At 40.1% G+C, this 15,085-nt stretch overlaps 1 protein-coding gene across 6 annotated transcripts in view; it reads left to right on the top strand.

The window, feature by feature from the left end:
* Positions 1-15,085, top strand: part of cntln (centlein, centrosomal protein) — a 432,461-nt gene that overhangs the window by 180,559 nt on the left and 236,817 nt on the right. For all 6 annotated transcript variants that reach the window (XM_052019932.1, XM_052019931.1, XM_052019933.1 and 3 more), the window contains one exon: positions 2,578-2,703. In XM_052019932.1, the coding sequence (XP_051875892.1) occupies positions 2,578-2,703 (126 nt within the window). The remainder of the gene's footprint in view (positions 1-2,577; positions 2,704-15,085) is intronic.

Here is a 15,085-nt window from a genome sequence, read left to right as displayed (position 1 = left end):
GCCTATCCAGTCTCTCCTTATAACTCAAGCCCTCCAATCCCGGCAACATCCTACTGAATCTTAACTGCATCCTCTCTAACTTAATCACTTCCTATAGTACGGTGACCAGAGCTACACAATATTCTAGGTGCAGGCTCACCAACATCTTGTGCAGCTGTAATATGACATCCTAACTCTTGTATTCACTGCCCCATCTGATGAAGCAATCATGCCATAAACTTTCTTTACCACCTTGTCTACCTGTGTTGTCACTTTCAGGGAACGATGTACTTGTATCCTAGGTCTCTTTGTTCTTCGACACTCCTCAGGGCCCTGCCATTTACTGTGTATGCCCTGCCCTGGCTTAACTTCTCTAGCTTAACTTCTTTAACCTCTTCACTTCACACTTGTCTGAGTTAAATTCCTTTACACTGCCATTCCTTTGCTCACTTTCCCAGTTGATCTGGATCCTATCGTAACTTTAGACAACCACTCTTCATCACACCACCAATTTTGGTGTCATCCACAAACTTACTAATCATGCCACCTACATTCTCATCCAAATTATTAACATTCATGACAAATAACAGGAGACTCAGCACTAATCCCTGTGGTACACCACTGGTTACAAGGCTCCAATCTGGAAAACAACCCTCCACCACCACCCTCGGATTCCTTCCACCAAGCCAATTTTATATCCAGTTAACTAGCTCACTCTGGATCCCATGTGATCTATCCTTCCAGACCAACCTACCATGCAGGGCCTCATGAATAACCTCGCTAAAGTCCATGTAGATAAAGTCCACCACCCTGCCTCATCAATCTCTTCGTCGCCTCTTCAAAAAAACTCAGATTTGTGAGAGGCGATTTTCTATGCACAAAGCCATGATGACTATCCCTAATTAGTTCTTGCTTTTCCAAATGCAGATACATTCTGTTTCTCAGAATCCTCCTCCAGTAACTTTCCTACCACTGATGTTAGGCTCACCGGCCTGTAGTTCTCTGGCTTATCCTTGCAGCCCACGTTAAAGGCACAACATTAGCCATCCTCCATTCTTCTGGTACCTCACCTATGGCTAAGGAAGATACAATAATTTCATGTCCCCTTTTTGCCCTCCTGACTTCCTTCTTAAGTGTACTCATTGATCCCTTACACTCCTCAAGGGATTCACAATCCTAGCTGCCTATACCTGATGTATGCCTCCTTTTTCCTTGACCAGAGCCTCATCAGCCAGGTACAATAGTATCATTTAAGAAGCACTTGGTTATGCACAAGGGTGGGGGGCAGGGCTCAGAGGGATATGGGCCAAACACAGGAAATTAGGACGAGCTGGGTGAAACTGTTGTTGGCATGGACTGGTTGGGCTGAGGAGCTTGTATCCATGCTGTACTGCTCTATGACTCTAATCTTCCTTCCATCATAAGGTCAAATGTAGGGTAATTTACTGATAATTGTACATTGCTCAGTGCCACAATTCCTTAGAATAATGAGACAGTCCATGCCTGCATATAGCAAGAGCTAAATGATATTCAGCGATGGGCTGATACTGTAAGTGGAAGGTTATCACAGACACAGAGTGGCTGCAGTCAATACCATTTATAACATGTTGTTCAAATTGCATACTTTCTTCAACTGGGGATATTTTGTTACTCTTCCAATGCCATGCTTTCAAAATTCTGGAGCTCCCTGACTAACTACATTATTAGATTTCCTTTATCATACATAGATTTATAGAGTATCAAGACAGTTCACTGCTACATTCTCAGGGGCTGTAAGGGATGGGCAAGAAATGCTGACCTGGCCAGTAATGCCCAAATCCTGTAAGTTTGTGAAAAAATGGAGAAAGTTCCCATCAGTGCTAGTCAGTACTTCACTGAGTGCTGTGAAATATGAATGTGGAATACTCTTCATGTTTTTAATGAAATTATTAAGGACCAATTTTTCTTGACTTTATTTTTACAAAATGAGTGACATTCTGGGTTATGATTCTTCTGAGACCCAAGACCCAAGTTAGAGTCCAGCACAGACAGATGGCACAGATGTTTTATTTTGATTGCAACTAAGATTTCTAAGTTCCCATTGGCAGCAAATCCACAGTGCAGTACACAGAATGGGCAATAGAATCACTGGCATGTGAAGGTAGCAGCACACTTCTGAGATTGGGTTAGAGATACTTTACTGGGGTGATTTTACTGACCCAGTCTTGGACATGGCCCCAATTTTCAATAATATCCTCTCATAATATGTATATCATCAATGCTTTTCTTTCCTTGTTTTTTTTCATTGTTCCTTCTGTAACATCAACAGGGACTTTGAACAACAACATTGTATTTTAAGTTACTCTGCCAACAGCTTTTGGCATTAGATTATAGTTAAGACCTTGGACAATGTGAATGTGGCAGTTTGGTTTCATAATCGTTTAGAGAGCAAAACTTGCAGTTTGATTAGTTTATTCATTTTAGCTAAATTCTTGTGGATTTGGCTGCAGTAATAACACAAGTATCTTTTTAAACTATGAAGCTTTATGTTTAGAGAGGAGAAGAATTTAAATGAAAGCTGTGAATAACTTCATATTTCTTGTTTACATCATGACCCAGAAATTACAACAGCAAAGGCAAACTGCAGCGTGCAGAGCCGTGGCAGCTGCGGCAGGAAGACAGTGATGGTGTATGGAACGAACTAGCGTACTTCAAACGGGAACACAAAAAGCTATTGACTGAAAAGTGAGTTTTCTTTTTTTTAGCAAATTTACACATGCAGAGCCATATCACATCCGTCTGATCTTCTGGTGCCTAAGAGCCACACAGAGGAATTCCTCGCAAGGATAAAAACAGCCCAACTTCTTTTATCAAATAAACCAGTCTCTTCCTATCAGCTGCAGTGACAAGTTTAGTAGTGGTAACAGTATCTGTATAATGTGATAGGGGGATTGTGTTAATTAATGTGGCTCTCATCTGTTGGAGGTGTCGCTCTTCATTAGCCTGTATTTTGCACACTGCCGTGCTTCATTTGTTGAATAAGGTGGTGAGGGGATAACCTAGCCAGCCGTGTTCGTTTGATCTCCTTGCTACATACGTGATATAGAAGGCCTCATCTCTTTCTGTTCCCTGCACTGTCCTGCTAATCCCAACTGAGCTCATTATGATGTAGCCTTGCTGCCTCTCTTGGAGCCAGAGCTGTCCAAGCTAATTACTGGTAGCAGCAGAGCTAGCTGTTAAGGATCTGGTGCGTATCTGCTAACACGGTCCTTGGAACTGACCTGGAGAGAGCACAGGGGAGTCACTTTCTTTCTTGCTGTGCATAGGCTGTCCTCGGGGGTTAGCATTGATCCCTTCACACAGCTTTCAAGTTGTAGTGAGTATTAAATAAAGCATTAAAGAAAACTTGTGTTTTCTGAAACAAATACACCGAATATTGCTTTGATATTACAATTTGTGAGCTCTTACAAGAAATTTCTTAAAAGCTAGCTTACTGTCCAGCCACTATATATACACACACACATATATGTACAGTACATGTGTGTTATATGTGTGAGATGACTTTTGTGATTTTGGAGAAAATAAAATTTTTTCCATCTGATTTGTTGCCCCCTCACATCAATTAGCTAAAATATGATGGAAGGCAATAAATAAGAAATTAACCTCAGAGTTTTGTGATTCCAAAGAAACCCTGCACAAATAAATATTATTTGTAACTGGTGCAAAAAAGGCACTTGCTGTCTTCAATAGGTTAAAGGGACATTGTTATCTGGCTGGTTTCAGTTAAATTTTACAGTTTTTGACTTGAATTGAAACTATCTTCTAGGTTGTTAAACTAGGTGGCAGACAATAAATCTCCATTGGTGAAAGATGACTGGAGATTTGTTGGGACTTGATCCTGTTTGTTGTCCAATTGTAACAAATAACTTGAGCTGTTGTAAGCTAACTGGGTTGATAATTGCCCTTGCCTTACTTTTCTCTGCAAGACTGGTTAAATTTAAATGTAATATGTTGTTATATACCAAACAGCAGTAATAATTAATTCTGACAAAGTAATATTTTAGTAAGGCTTGTAACTAGAAGTCACAATTTGCTACTTCTAACTACAGCAGAATTAAATATTTTCTTTTTAAAATTACCATATTTTTAGATGTAGTCGAACTTAAGATATGAGAACATTTTCTCTTTCAACTCCCAAAACAAGCATAAAAGATGATGTGCTTGCATTATAAAATTTTAAAAAATGGTGATCATTTCTTATGGTAGCAGCCTGATGTTAATATGCCATATATCAAATATTCACAAAAGCATAATGTCAGTTACTTTACAGTCCTCACATTACTGCTGAAAGCATTATGATAATCTTTTTATTCAGAATTATGTATTACTTCTGTATGAAAATTCCGTAGAGAACATATAAGTGACAATGTCAGTCAACAAATAAAATATACTTTAGAAGGCAGTAACAGAATCATATTATGGGTCTGGTGTCAGCTTGCACAATGTATGTTAAGCTATGTTAAGCTTTTGCATTTTTATACACAAGGGGCAGCCTAATGGATATCTCATGGATATGAGATTATGGTCAGATTCTACCACTGAAGAACAGATTGATCCACTGCATCACTTATGTAGTGCAAGTACTTTATTCTAACTGGTTGGTTCATTAATAACCAGAAAACAGCTGATTTTATTTGGGTTCTTTTTCAATCCTTTTGCCACATCCTGGCTTTAATCTGTCAGCTCACAACCATATCCATGGACTCCCCAATGCTGGCCCTCAAACCCAACACTGCACTCCTTTCTGGCCAGCCATTGTTGTTACCAATGTCAGATCATTCAATAAAAAATAAAATAATAAGTTAGTAACATACTTTTAGGAAATTGTATGACAAATTTGGAAATCTTTTCTGGTAACTACAATAGGCAAGCTGTTGTTTGTTTGGGTTCTGAATATTTTAAACTCCCAGGGTGAAAAGTTCTTCTGAATAAATGCTCCACGCTAACCAAGATAGTTTAAACAAATGAACAACTTGAATTTCTGTACATCTTTCACAATCTGAGAATATCCCAAATTTCTTTAAAGTCAATGGTGCTTTTCCAAGCATGAAACATTTGTTTATAAGAAAGATCCCATCAGCAGATTATAACAGTACATGATCTGCTTTAATGATGTTCTTTAATTTTGTTGATAAATTTTGGACAGAGTATCAGGGAGAATCTTGCTGCTCTTCAAAATAATACGATTAGATCTTTTCTGTCTGCCTGTGAAGACGGGTGGATCCTCAGTGCAACACCTCATCCTCTACACTGCAACAACAAACAGAGAATATTCCATCACTCTCCTGACAATGGCTATAGTCATAGCCCCCCTGCTCTCTCAAGTGGACACAGAGGATCCCCACCTTGATCTCTATGTGCTGCAAATTTGCTCACTCCTTAATCTATCAATGCCACGTTGCTGTTTTCTGCTCTCATCTACACGATTTACTGTTCTCCTTAACTTAGTTTCTTCAGCAGACTTGATAAATGGCTTTTCCTTTCTTCATTTAAGTCATTTTTAGATCTGGTGAAGAGTGAAGGCCCTAGACCAAATCCCTGCAAATGTCACATCACAGTTTCTCTTTGAAATAAGTGCTGATGATGCACACCCTATGGCTCCTGATTCCTAACCTGTTCCTTAACCATGTCAAAACATTCCTGCAAGGGAGAAGTTAAATTAAGAAATGTCACATAGTCTGATGTTATTGAGATAATGGCCAAGCAATTCTACTCCATAGAGCAATTATTATTGGCAATCACATCACAGGAGCTACTGGGTACCATCATTTAAGTGTTAGTGGAATTACTTCTGGCTCCTTTGTGTATTTGGCACTCTGGTGCACCAAGGCATCTTGAAATGTGCAGAGATGTCCAATGTTTGGACATTATTTCTGAGTAATTCACCTGTGTGTGTGGATGTCTGATAGCCTTGGGGCACTCATGCTTGAAGGGGATGTGGAGTCTGGCACTTGGGACCGTGTGTAGGTTAGTTGTACTTTCGCTAGATTAATTACTTACCCCTTTGTGTAAGTCTCCTTTGGTCAGAATGCAACTTGAGCATCCTGTATGTCCTGCTCCCCTGCCATCACCGTTGTATCTTGTCACCACCATAAAAACCTTAGCAGCTAACTGCGGTTTCAACCCCATCTGATGTTCCATCCTGTCCTTCCTTTCCACTCTGCGCCTTGCTCCATTGCGACTTGCTGTGCTGGGGTGAACAGGTCATTTTGTGTGTTGAGTGTTCATGACTTAGTCTTTATTGTGATCTTGTTGCAGCTAATCAATCTCCAGGTTATGCTTTGAGCTTGTGTAGTAGAATTTCGCAGCAGTGAATCCTTGCACAAACCATGCATTGACATGTTAACCTGGTACCAAAGAATGTTTTGACCAATATATGTCACCTGGTATTTGTTGGAGCTTTCTCGTCCAGGATTTTACACTGTGAAATCTCAGCTCAGTAGCCAGTTGTAAGAATTAGCGAGTGCAAATTTGTCACTTTGGAGCCCCTGAGCTGTGCAAAATGACCACTTATTGCAGTGATTCACATTAGTGTTGCAACATAAGAATGAGAAATCTTTGTAAGATGTAGGATTACATTGCTATTCTGTTGAACTCTTTTTAAGTTTTAAGATCCAAGATATTTTCTGGAAATATTAACCAAAAGAAATAACAGACGTCTCTTGCTACCAGAAGGAAGATGGTGTGAGAAATACAGCTCTTTAATGATGGAGAAAGAAGAAGATATCTGCAAGGAATTTAGTGTTTCTTTTAAAATTATTAGCCAAAGAGAATTTTTAGATTTTGCAGTGGTCCCCCTGCTGAGTTTTGCTGCAACCTAATGGTGTTAGACTTTGAGTTTAATGAAATTTAATATAGTTAAAGGAATTGGTTAGTTAATTTCTTTTTATCTGGAGTGCTTGCGGGTGTTGGGACTAATGAGTGTCCTTTGGCCTCAGTGAGCTAAAAAAGCAGAGTGGATGCAAGAAGCTGTCTGAAAGGAATATGTAATTTGTGATGGTACCTTGAATACTTATGAATTATGAAACATAGATAATGTGGAGCTTTGCCCATAATTATTTATTTACTTGCTGTAAATGCAAAAAAATAAAAGTGCCAGCAGATCCCCTGTAGCATTGTTTGTAGTGAGTTTGAGGCCATGCTGTTGCAAGGCAAAGTGGAAAGAAGGATGCACATCTCTCTGAAATAACCTGGAAAGAAGTGGGTGGAGAGCATGTGAATGAGGAGGTTTTTTGACATACTTCCCAGAGAACAAATATTTTGTAACTAATGGTTCCAGCCTGGATTTTTTGCCAGCAGGGAGAGTGGACCAGAGATGCAACTGTGGTAGCATGCATGCCTAACCATTGATTATTCCAATCTTACAAATTAGTCACAGGAGTTTCTATAAATTAGGAAGGCTGATTGTTGTCACATTCCCTGATCTGCACTTCTAGTAAGCATAGCTCTGAGTTGGGAATGTTTTTGCAGAATTCATGGTTTGGTCTTTTCCTTCAATTAAAGTGGATAAGTGATTCCAGAAATACAAAAACTGGTGTGATTTGCTTCAAAAACATTCAAGTTCTCTGTATTTTTTTGAATAAGGTGTGACTCAAAAGTTGACTTCAATGTATGTGTTCATGTTGTTTTGTTTAGAGCTTCCCCTCAATCATGGATATTGGTTCCATTTTTCAGAACTTACCATTGTTCATGTGAATTCTGAAATAACAAACATTAATACAAATGTAACATCTCCAGTATTTGCTTAGTATTCATTTTAGAGCCTATTTTTTGGGTTCAAGAAGCAATTCCAGCTTTAGGTGACCGTTTTGCTCTTTGGATGCCTTTGGGGGAGAAGGACACTATTTGGTGTCTCATTGATGTCAACTTCAGTGATTTCTAATGACACCTTTGATTGTTTATGACATAACTGTTTGAAAAGCTAAAAAAAACAGTGAAAATGCAGGAAGCCTGAATTGGAACAATACAGCACAGGAACAGGCCTTTCGGTCCACAATGTTGAGCCAAACTAATTAAATTAGTAATTAAAAGCTGACCATACTAGTCTCTTCTACCTACACCAACTCCATATCCCACATAGTCATGTGCCTAAGAGCCTCTGAAATGCCTCCATCATATTTGACTCCACTACTACCCCTGGCAGCGCATTTCCAGGCACACACGATTCTCTGTGTAAAAAAACTTGCCCACACATCTCCTTTCAACCTAAATGCATGCCCTCTGGTATTAGACATTTCAATACTTGGAAAAAGATACCAACTGTCCATTTTTATCTATGCCCCTCATAATCTTACAAACTTGATAGGTCTCCCCTCAGCCTCCACCACTCCAGAGAAAACAACCCAAGTTTGTCCAATCTCTCCTCATAGCATATGCCCTCTAATCCAGGCACCATCCTGGTAAACCTCTTTTGCACCCTCTCCAAAGCTTCCACATACTTCCTTTAATGGGGCGATCAGGATTGAATGCAATACTCTAGATGTGGCCTAGCCAGAATTTTATAAAGCTGCAACATAACTTCCTGACTCTTGAACTCAGTGCCTCATCTAATAAAGGCAAGCATGTCATATGCCTTCTTTACCACCCCATTGACTTGTGTAGCCACTTTCAGGGAGCTATGGACTTGGACCCCAAGATCCCTCTGCACATCAGCGCTGTTAAGGGTCCTGCCATCAACTGTGTACTTTCCCTTTACATCTGATCTTCCAAGAGCAACACCTCACCACTTGGCCAGGTAAAACTCCATCTGCCATTTCTCTTCCCATATCTGCAACTGATCTATATCCAGCTATATCCTTTGGCAATCTTCTACATTATCCACAACACTACCAATCTTTGTGTCATTTGCAAATTTACTAATCCACCCAATCACGTTTTTACCCAAGTCATTTATATATATCATTAACAGCAGAGGTCCCAGTACCGACCCCTGTGGAACACCACTAGTCATGGACCAACAGCCGAATAAGTTCCCATCGACCACTACCCTTTGTCTTTTATGGGCAAGCCAGTTCTGAATCCAAATGGCCAATTCACCATGGATCCCATGCATCTTAATCTTCTGGATGAGCCTATCATGTGGGACCTTGTCAGATGTCTTACTGAGATCCATTTAGACAACATCCACAACTCTACCTTCATCAAATACCTTCGTCACCTCAAAAAACTCAATCAAGTTAGTAAGACATGACTTGCCTTGCACAAAGCCATGATGACTTGTCCCTAATAAGCAATGGCTCTCCAGATGCTCATAAATCCTATCCCTAAGAATCCTCTCCAATAGCTTCCCTACCACCGATGTGAGATTCACACGGTCTACAGTTACAGGATTATCCCTATTCCCTTCTTGAATAATGGAACAACCATTAGCTAGCCTTCCAGCCCTTAGGGACCTCACCTGTAGCTAGAGAGGACATGAAGATCTTGGTCATGGCCCCAGCAATCTCATCTCTTTCCTCACTCAATAACCTGGGATATATCCCATCAGTGCCTAGGGACTTATCCACCCTTAATGTTCTTCAAGAGACCCAAAACTATCTCTTTCTTTGATCTCAAAATGCACTAGCATATAGCACTCTCCACACTGATCTCCCTATCCTGCACCTCTTCTTGGTAAATACAGATGCAAAGTACTCATTTAGGATACAGATAAATACAGAAAATACTAGAAACACTCAGCCGACCAGGCAGCATATGTGGGAAAAGAACAAAGTTAATGTTCATGAAAATATAACGGCTTGGATTTGCAACCAGTAGGGAGGGAGCAGGGCATGTTGTTCAGAGAATGAAATTTTAGAGATCTTTTTTAATGCACCACCCTCTGTAGGTGATCTGGGATATGCATGATGATGGAAAACAGCCCCAAGCATCCTTAAGCAACTAGGTTGAAGAATCCTCAGTGTGACTCAGAGTTGGAACTAGCTGAGAAAATTTGGAATATTTAATTAAATAATTACAAAAAGCAAAATAGAGAGGGAAGAAAATAAGGAATTAGGAGGGAAGGAAAGAGAGAGGTACATGGCCAAGAGATAGAAAAAGTAAACAAAATCATTTTTTAATCAACAAGAATTATGTGGTAATGAAATTCCACACTTCTAAAATCACTTCCTGAGAGATTGTTTGGCAGTAGTTGTCATGTGGTTAAGAATTCACTCTTACTTGAATGCAACAGCTCATCTTTAACTGGCTTCTTTAGTGAGTATTAAATGGGTATGTTATAACTTTATGTCCTCCAAACATTTCAATGATGTCTCTTGGTGAGATACTGACATATTACAAGTTGTTGGAAAGCAGGACAACTCTGACGATAACTTACAAATTTTCAAATTTCACTCTGCATGTTAGATAATAGAAGTTGTTGAGCATTTGAATGAATTTCTAATATTTAGAGAACAGTACCATTACTGCTCTGTAAAAGGAAAATGTTGCAGATGCACAAAATCTGAAATAAAATTGATGTGAAAAGTATTTCCATGGGTCAGCAGCATTTGTGGTCAATGACACAGAGTTAACATTTTAGCATAATGATCTTCTATTGGAACTGTAGTTGAAATGTACTTTTTGGCAAAAATTTAGAGAAAAAACCTTGATATTTTAGTATTATTTCTTCGCTATTTTGAAAGGGCATTCTTGCCTGGGGCTTTCAAGGAAGATTGATTTTATTTGGCTCAAATATTGACATATCACTCTGACTATTGTCCTACAAGTCAGAATCTTGTTTCCCCTTGGCAAGTGTGCACAGTTGTATCCTTCTTAATGAAATTTTTAACTGTATATCAATATTAGCAATACTACCTAGATTGCCACTAAGTGGCTATATTGGTCAGGCTACATTGTTGTATGCCAACACCAGACTCCTGAAAATGACATGAAATTCCAGGCTCTGTCGTGGGAAGAGACTACCAGGGGACAGAGGAAAGATTCAAGGATGTGCTCAGAGTTTTCTTGAAGAAATGCAACATCGCATTGACTCCTGGCAGCCCATGGCTGCTCAAAGTGAAGTGGGAGTGTATGCAGTTGTGTTGAGGACTCAGAATCCTGCATTGGGAGCACACAGAGGACCCTGTTAAGCAATGGAACGTGTGTACCAAATCATTTACCTGCCCCCTCCATCAGCCATCACCTGCTGCATTTGGAGAAGAGACTGGTTGCTATGATGGCTTCATGTGAAAACAGGTTATCCTCAATCCCGAGAGACAATGCAAGAAGAACCTTATAGCTGTCCTAATTTCCATGTGCAAAAACCCTGTCCAATTGTCTGATCTAAGCAACACACGAAGTGCTGGAGGAACTCAGCGGGTCAGACACCATCTATGGTGGGAAATGGACAGTTGACATTTCAGGTCAAGACCCTTCAATCCTGATGAAGGGTCTTGACCCAAAACATCAACTGTCCATTTCCCTCCATAGATGTTGTCTCACCCGCTGAGTTTCTCCAGCGCTTCAAGTGTTGCTCCTGATTTCCAGCAACTGCAGTCTCTCTTGTGTCTCCATTTGTCTGATCTTAAATCTTCTTTGTGCATAGATTCCCTTTGACTCAGTTTGCTCCCAAAAGAACTTGTCCTTACCTGGTCATAATATCCTGCATAATAAAGGGTTAAGCTGTCCTTACATTGAAACAAAGGACATCACACCTAGAGTAAAACAATTACCCACCTCATCATAGTTAAATGCTAGCAGATCACAACATTGTTATTGTTGCTACTTCATTGAAGGATAATATGGTAATGAAACGCCTGCAGCAAAGAAGTTGTAAGTGTGAGAATTGCTTATTCTGCCACTTTAGCTGAACAACTGTTTAATATAAGAGAATAATGTCTGTTGGCAATTAAACATTTCAAAAGTTATGTTATTACTGAGTAGTTGAATGCTATCTCCTGTACATTGCAAGGGTGAGGATTGCTGATGTGATGAAGCGCTAATGCAACCAACATGCGCAGAATTGTGCAGCTTTCGGAAGAGAAGCAGTTTCCAACCAGTGTTCCAACTGTTTATTTGAAATTTCTAGCAATTGCTTGTTCTTTTTGTTTTTCTCTTTCAGGGAGGCCAAGTTCACGTGAAAGGTCTTCGACCTGAAACTCCGCTTCTCTTTCCATTGATCTGCTGAGTTTCTAGAATTTTGTGTTTTTATTCCAACTTGTGTCCGACTATCTACAAGCTGCCGAAGAAATCTGTTTTCAGCTCCTGAGCAAAATGTCAAGACCTTTAAGACAGTTCTAGGAGGATACTGTCAGAATTATATCTGGTAGTACGATCTCGGTATCATGTGATTTCTAAACAGTTTGATTTTCCAAAGCGGTTTTTAGTCGGCTGCTTTCCTATTCTCAAACTTGTCTTACCAGTTTACTGATGTGACTCCACTCCAATTTGCTGTTGAGTTGTGGAATTTTTTTTGTTTTAAATGAAAATAGGGTTGTGTTTTCACTGAAGAAAAATGCTCTTTTAATCTTTGGTTTGTGGGGGAAGGGGTGAGTTTTGGCCAGTCATTTAGGCCCCCATTTCCAGTATTAAGTTTGGACACTTGCCTCAACTGGGTTGTGAGGATTGTGCTAAAGATGTATTCACAATTCCAATTTTTAGTCTTGCCCTTTCTGGTGTAGGTGCACCTGTAAGCAATAGGTTTGGAGGAAGTGTGGGTAGGGGATCTACCCATTGAGGCAACCTCCAAAATGATAATGAAGAACTTGTACCAATTCTTCAAATAAAATAACAAAAATAAAGAAGAAGTTCAAAGTAAAAGAAAGGGGGGGGGGTGTGGACGCCACTTTAGGAGCAGGTTTTGGATTTGGCAGTTCTAAAGTATGACAGGGAGAGAGTTGCCTATTTGTGAGGCCCTTGCCAAAAAAGAATAAAATGGTTCTCGTCTGTATGTTCTACTGCAAACCAACTTATTTTTGCAGATTTGGGGTTTTCCCTCAGACTCTTCTGGTGTTGTATTTCACTTTTGGAAGGTGGGAATGGCCCTATGTTCCTGATGTTTTGGAAGGTTTTTGCTGGCACTTGTTACACCATGACCTGCCTGCCTGATTCTTCCACACATCAGTATAGCAAGTCAAGGAAACCACTCACGAGGGACCTGGGCTCCTCTGCTGCTGTCAAACAGTCATTCAGCAAGGGACTGGGTTTAGATTTTTGTAGGTTGGGACTGTTCTTAAGCCCTATATCTTCTGCAAAAGTGTCTCAACACATAATGAGAATGTTTTCTGAGGCTGTTCAGTAATCTTTAAAATACATTACTTTTTCTTTGCTTCCTCTGGTAATTGTACTCCTGCCTAGCTTCCAGTCATTTGCCCACCTTCAAGTCGAGTTTATTGTCATATGCACAAGTACATGTAGGTACAGGTGCAATGAAAAACTTATTTGTAGCAGCCTCCCAGGCACAAAGCTTCATATAAGCAGCATTCACAAGAAAACACATAAATTAAACATAATTATACACAAGTTTTACAAGAAAGAACACAATTAGAACAAAAAAAGTCCATTTTAGTGCAAAGGTGATCATAGTGTTGCTAAACTATAGTGATTAGAGTTTTGCTGGTTGGTTCAAGAACCAAATGGTTGAAGGGAAGCAGCTGTTCTTGAACCTGGTGGTATAGGACTTGCAGGCTTCTGTACCTCCTGCCCGATTATAGCTGTGGAAAGATTGTGTGGCCAGATGGTGGGGATCTTTGATGATAGATGTTGCCTTGTTGAGGCAGCTGTAGATACTACCGATGGTGGGGAGGGACGTACCTGCGATGCATTGGGCAGAGCAGCTTCTGCTCCTGTGCTTTCAAATTTCACAAACCGACCATGATGCAACCAGTCAGGATACTTCCAACAGTACACCTGTAGAAGTTTGTTAGAGTGTTCGGTGACCAAGTCGAACCCCTTAACCTCCTAAGATGCTGGTGTGCTTTCCTTATGACTGGGCCCAGAACAGGTCATCCTAACTAATCTCATCACACCCTGGCCTAATTCCCTTGAATAGTGAACTTGAGCTGATACTCTCTCAGTCTGCCAATGTCTCCCGGACCCCATTTTCCCCCCATCCTGCTTTCCTCACTTCTGGAGGCCTACTGATGCCTCTGGAATCCTGTTTCTCCCACTGCATTACTAAAATTTTTTACTTGGTGTCCAGATGTTTGTATCAGAGAAGAAATATTTCAGCGCAAATAATGGAACACACTACAAAGCAGTTAAGAAAAACAAAACACTTTCCCTTTGTGTATGAACATGAAGGAAAGGAATGAGGCATATTACAAGCAGTAGTGAAGCTGGATCATCTTGCTTTGAAATACTTGACTTTCTGAGACTTCTAGTCACATTGTCACGATGAAAAATTCTCATTTGTCCTTCAGACTCTCTTGTTGAAGTATGTACGGAATAAATGCTGTCAGGTGATCTTTGCAGTTCATATGCTTTCTACTCCATGGTTATAATAGCATTATGGGAGGTCAGTGATGGCCAAGATAGGTTTGCATCTCTTGAGATTAAGTGTTTTTTTGTCCAAGGTAAAGATTTTCCTAAAAGCCTGAACTAGTGAGACAGCAAAGTCCTTTCAATCTGATCTTTGTAGAATGCACTAAATATTGTTTATTGGCAGTTTCATGTGCTCGCTCATTGTGTTTTACTCAAAAATTACATCAAATGGTTTGTTGTGCACACCTTTAGTATGTACAAGAGATATCTTAAGAGTATACAGTAAAACTATGATAATCCTGCACCGTGGGGACTTTGGTGGTTCTGGACTGGCAAATTTTCCAGACCATTGGAAGTTACTCCTTTTTATACTAAATACACTTTTATTTTCCTGTTTTTTGCACGTTACACATTAGTGTAATGCATTTTCCAGTGAACCTGGTGAGTTTAAAGGGAGCAGGAAATATATTAGCTCTCCGGCCATTGGCTCCAGCCACAAACCCACCCACATTCTAGCCCCTGGTTATTCCAGACTCCGACTCCAGTCACACACCCACCACACCCTGTTCCCCTGCTGCAGCCACATTCCAGAGCCCTGGTTCTAACTGCACAGTCCACTGTCACTCTGGACTTAATGAGTGAGCCAGATGTTGTACCATCAGGATTT

The sequence above is a fragment of the Pristis pectinata genome, chromosome 7, assembly GCF_009764475.1.
Source record: "Pristis pectinata isolate sPriPec2 chromosome 7, sPriPec2.1.pri, whole genome shotgun sequence".
NCBI classification, from domain to species: domain Eukaryota; kingdom Metazoa; phylum Chordata; class Chondrichthyes; order Rhinopristiformes; family Pristidae; genus Pristis; species Pristis pectinata.
Note: the sequence above shows the minus strand (reverse complement) of the source record. Positions and strands in the feature narration are given on the sequence as shown.